Raw genomic sequence first — 5,519 nt, forward strand, 5'->3', positions numbered from 1 at the left:
ATAGTTTGACAACTCTACTTCAACCCTCTAACAACCTCTCAAATTTATTCAGACTTTCGTCAGATAATTAATTGGTTAAAATGTTCTACAAAATTATTCCTCGTGAAATTTTATTATAGATACCCAATCAGCATATTTCGAACAGTTATGAGTTTTAAACCTTTCTTTAAACTTATTCTAAAAACACTCAGGCAAAAATTATAAACTTAATATGGGCATTAAAAAATTTTTGACCGGCGAATGCAAAGGGATATGGAGGTTTTACTAAGGGGTCTCAGTCTTTCATCTTGAGTTGGAATCATTCCGCCCCCAAAAATGGTGTTGCACTGTAAGTAAGTAAGTAAGTAAGTAAGTAAAGAGAAGGTCACATACAATTTCAGTACTTGTGTAAGCGGGTAAGCTATATACCAAAAAACAAACGAAAAACAAACTAGGTTGTTAAAAACAGTCCGGCCAACTTGTATTTCGTTAGGTTTTTTTGACAGATGGCTGTATTTCGTTAGTTTTTTTACACAGCTGTTTGCATTTTGACATACGAGAGATTTTCTAAGCATACAATGGAAATACAAGTTTTATCTATTGCAACAAATTGTTTGCTAAACGCTGCTGTCTTAATACAGCGTAGGAAAAAGAAAAAGACTAAAAAAAATATTCTGCGCAATGGCTTTTAAAAAGAGAACAGGAAGGTAAGTTTCGAATTCCACATTATATACACATGTATATAGTTCGTTTTTGTAATTATCAAAAATACTTTTCATAGGATTTAGCCATAAACTGTTAACTGAGTGCGAGGATTCAATCCTTCACAAAAATATCTTAAGAATGACTCCAGCTCAGTTTGTATTCTTATTAGAAAAAGTACGCCCCTATATACAAAATTCAGGAACTGCATAGGAGCTGCGGAACGGCTGCAGCTGACATTGCGATATCTATCCACTGGTAAGATATAATATTTTCTTGGTAATTTTTAGTACCGACATACATATGTATGTACATATTTCCAAAATTAGGTGAAACCCAAAGGTCACTTCAATTGCCGTTCCGAATTCAGCAGTCAACCATTTCCAGAATTTTAAAGGAATCAATTCCCGCAATATATTTGGCGTTAAGGGAGGAGTATTTGAAATTCCCTGCAAGTGAGCAAGATTGGCGTGATATTGCAAAAGACTTTTATCAGATGTGGGGATTCCCGAACTGCATCGGCGCTTTAGATGGTAAACTAACAATTAACACTTTTAAATTCACTCAACTGATGAAACGTCTCAGGAAAGCATTGCAGAATACTGCCAGTGAGGAAAGCAGGATCTACGTATTTCAATTACAAAGGATACCATTCATTTGTATTGATGGCAATCGCTGATGCCCACTATCGTTTTATTTATGCTGATGTCGGTGTTAATGGGAGAGTGGGTGATGCTGGAATTTGGTTGAACTCGGACCTGAAATACGCTATTGAAAAAAATGAAGTACATATACCAGCCCCATGCACGCTCCCTTTCATGTCAACTCCCTCGCCTTTTGTGCTTTTAGCCGATGATGCCTTTGCTCTAAAAGACTACTTAATGAAACCTTACTCTCATCTAAGACTATCACCAAGCGAACTTAAATACAACAACATACTTTCGAGGAACAGGCGCGTTGTTGAAAATGCTTTTGGCATTCTTGCGAACAGTTTTCGAGTTTTATTTTCACCCATCCATCGCGCTCCAGCTGCAGCCATTCAGATTGTATTATCTTGCGTATGTGTGCACAACTTTTTAAGAACAGAAAATGTGAAAAAGAAAACTACGTTTGACGCCATTTCCGAAAGTGAAATAGAAGCAATAATAGATAACAACTATACAACAACCGCTTCTGAAAGAAATGCGTCAAAATGGAGCGCTGAAGAAATAAGAAAAACTTTCGAAAACAATTTTTCTGCGGTAAATTAAAATATCGTTTCATTGTTTAAATAAACCAAAACTTTTCGTGTTGGAAATTAAGCAACAATTGGTTTATTTGGTGATTAAATAAATGAGTACAATGTCTTCAATTTATGTACATACCTACTAGCTAATACCTGCCTACTTAGCGGTGCACCGTGAGTAGTACAAACACTGTTACATTTTTGATTCAATTAGAGCAACCAAATATTTTAATGAAAGTAATAATAAGGTAAAAAAGTGGTAAGAATAATCAAAATACATATTCACTCGGCAAAATAATAACTCTGCCTCCTTTCGTAAAGTTTGACTATTTTCCTTTTGTTTATTGAACTTTAATAATTTACTTATAAAAATATACCCCATTAATTAAAAATCTTTAAACTTGGCAATATGTGGTGCGTTTATAATTATGACACGGGATGTATAGTTAACTCTACAAACAAAACCATATCAATAAAACTTTAAACTTTATCCGAAATTCAGGAAAACTCATCAAAATTTCGATTTTTTTCTTTTAAATATTAAAAAGAAAATTGCATGTCTGTGTAGATGTGTAATTTTTATGTAATAAATGGCAAATTTCAAGTGGCTTAAGATCACCGTTAATTTTGGGTATTGTTTTTTTTAAGCTGAGGGCGCCGCAACAACCCATTTTGTTTTTGAAATACTTAAAAGGAAGTTCGAAATTGATATGTAATTTTATGCATTTTCTTGAATTTTGTTTAAAGTTTAAAGCTTCTAGTGATATGTGTTTGGTTGTAGAGTTAACTAAAGTTTTATAAATAAGTTATTAAAATTCAATAACCTACGGAAAATGGTCAAAACATGACAAAAAGGGACACTCCTATTTTTGTCTATGAGTGTACATACATACATATAAATAGTCATTGTGTTACATAAGCCCATTCCGTTTCAATTGCTCACTTTGCAGATCCATCAAAATGTCATGCATTTGTTTCTTCGCTTTGAGTTGCAAGTCGGGGTCCAGTTTTACAATTTCTTCACCCATGTATATCCCAAAACTGTTTGCCTTTTCGTCAGTGTTATTTGTTTCTGATGCAATATGAAAGGCATTTGTTAAATTTTGTGGCAGAGGCGTTTTCATCCAAATCATTATTAATTTTTGTTCTCCGTTTTCTTGTTGCATGGACCAACTTTCTAGTGCTATTGTTGTTATTGTCATCAAACCGACCACAGTTTTGCGAAGTAACCAGAGGTGGAGTTACAATCTCATCCGATATGATTTTAATTGGTGTTGCATCACTATTAGTGTCTTCTGTAGAGATGTTTTTAGTATCTTGGAGCGACTGGATACTGCAAGAGGGGTAATTGTAATGAACTCTGTGTTGTCTTCGATGAGTGAAAAGGATGACTCTGAGTCAAAGCCTGGATCGAAACATTCTGCAGGCTGCAGTTGCTCCCCAAGCTTACGCGATGGATTGGGATCAGGGTCCAGGTTCTACAAGAGAATGAAAATATTAAGCAAATTTTACGTAGCACGCGAATCGACGCTTTGCCCGGTTTCACACAATAAAAGTCGTACCTGCAAACTCCACTTATTAAAATTATTCACTGATTGTGTATGCTCATTCACATGTTGTAGGAATTTCAAAGCTTCATAGAACTTCCAGCTGGTCTGTACGTTTTCGTCTCCGCCGGCACCGCTTCTCTTTGCCTTGTCCATCCTCTGCTTCTCTGAACTGAAATATGACTTGATGTTGCACCACTTGTGCGTAACTTCATCTTTAAATACATATATGTATTATACAAACATATACAGGCATGTTCTGTAAATCGTTTTCGATCAACATTTTCGGATTTTCCGTTATTTAATCGTATGACATGTTCTGTAAATCGTTCCGTTTTTGTTTTTTTCGAACATTGCCAAATCGATTTGTCACCCTGTTCTGGAAAACGAAATCGGTAAAATTTTACTGTTTTGTATTCGGCAACGTAGACGAGAGCGGTTTGAAATTTTAAAATATTTTGTATCAATAATACGCATAACAATGTAAGTATTATCTTGAAATATATGATCTTATTTGTAAATAAACGTTAAATATCAAAAATATTCAGGGGGAAACACAAGAACTCCAAACAAGAACTAATTTTTGTCCAGTTCATGGAAAATCATCAAGATTTGGCTAAAAATTTTGTAAAAGGCGATCGAGTGAATGCCGAAGAGAAGTGGAAAGAGCTCGTCATGTTGTTGAATGCAGAAGGTCCACCACAGAAAGATGTGAATGGTTGGAAAAAAGTAAAGTTTTAATCTAATTTCCCAATTCATGTTATTTAAATAGCTTTATTGTTTTGCAGATATCTGACTGAAAAGCGAACATTAAAAAAAAGGTAGCACATAATAATATGGAGTCGAGGGCAACAGGAGGCGGGCCTTTTCATAAATACATATATATTAACCCAAAATGAGGAGAGTGTGGCTCGAATTTGTGGCATATTTGCGGCAGTCGAGGGCATAGCACAATCTAGGACATTCGGGACACAAGAGGAAGCTGAAAGTGTGAACGTTGGTGAGTCCGATGAAGGTGAACGTCCGCTGACAAGCCACGACGCCGTCAGTGCGCAGCCACGGAAAAGAGCAAGAACCGTGGATAATGAAGATTGTCTCCGTTCGTGTATGACAACACAAAATGAAACAATGAAAACAATTGCAATAACGCTGGGAGAAATATGCTAGAACCAAAAAAACAATGAAAACAATTATGATTTTGAACGCCTTTGTAAAGCGGTGGAAACCCAAAACCAACTTCTAGCGGAACAGAATAGTTTAATGCGACGTGACATAGAAGAAAAAAAGAAACATCATATCAAGATGGAACAGTGCGTACATGAAAAAGACAAAATAAAAATGTCGATGCTCGAGTTAGAATCATCAATGAGGTGATTTAATATATAAATATTTACACTGAGTTTTTGTTAATTTATTTTTTTATAAGTGAATAAAGTTTACGTTCTGTTCTATAATATTAAATTATTGGCAATTAAGTCTCTTAAATTTCGGCCAACATTATTCAAATTTGTATTTTCTTCGATCTGTATTTTCTTCAAAAATTTCTTCAGGTTGGGTTGTGCTTTCTGTTTCTACAAAGTCTTCTATTTGATAATGCCTACAAATGCAATGTAATGCACAGCAAATATTTATAATCTTAACTACTTTTTGTGGGGCATATGGTAATGCGGTTTTTAGACATCTCAACCTGCTTTTAAGAACTCCTATTACTCTCTCTATGATATTACGAGCTTTGGCATGTTGGAGATTAAACCTATGTTGTGGTGATCTCGGATTAGGATCTCTATACGGTGTCAATAAAAATGCTTATATTCCGTAATCACCAAGTAACGAGGATCCGCGGTCACCAGCTTCATATTTTGACAAATAATGTTGCTTTGCATTACTCATATTAAAAACAAAAGCGTCATGGCTTGATCCAGGTCGGCTTGCATATCGGAATCACAAATCTGTAAATTCCAAAAAATTTTAACTTAAAAACGTGCTTATGCTGTTCAATTTCATACTTACAATCATTGGATTTATGCTAAAGTAACCTTTTCTGTTATAAAAAAGATGCTCATTCT

The 5,519-nt window shown here is 34.9% G+C and overlaps 2 protein-coding genes across 2 annotated transcripts; one reads left to right on the forward strand and one right to left on the reverse strand.

Moving 5' to 3' along the window:
* Window positions 1–878: 878 nt before the first annotated feature.
* Window positions 879–1,893, forward strand: LOC118741900 (protein ANTAGONIST OF LIKE HETEROCHROMATIN PROTEIN 1-like). Its single transcript, XM_036473873.1, has 3 exons — window positions 879–1,214; window positions 1,267–1,739; window positions 1,831–1,893. Exons 1-3 carry the CDS (start codon window positions 989–991, stop codon window positions 1,891–1,893), a joined length of 762 nt encoding a protein of 253 aa, XP_036329766.1. The 5' UTR covers window positions 879–988.
* A 1,254-nt stretch (window positions 1,894–3,147) lies between these two features.
* On the reverse strand, window positions 3,148–3,691 carry LOC118741901. Its single transcript, XM_036473875.1, has 2 exons — window positions 3,469–3,691; window positions 3,148–3,384 (listed from the first exon to the last, which is right to left on the reverse strand). The coding sequence occupies exons 1-2, from the start codon at window positions 3,607–3,609 to the stop codon at window positions 3,148–3,150; spliced, it is 378 nt and encodes a 125-aa protein (XP_036329768.1). The 5' UTR covers window positions 3,610–3,691.
* Between the last annotated feature and the right edge of the window lie 1,828 nt (window positions 3,692–5,519).

The sequence above is a fragment of the Rhagoletis pomonella genome, unplaced genomic scaffold, assembly GCF_013731165.1.
Source record: "Rhagoletis pomonella isolate Grant_MI unplaced genomic scaffold, Rhpom_1.0 Rhpom_scaffold_00006, whole genome shotgun sequence".
Taxonomy (NCBI): Eukaryota; Metazoa; Arthropoda; class Insecta; order Diptera; family Tephritidae; genus Rhagoletis; species Rhagoletis pomonella.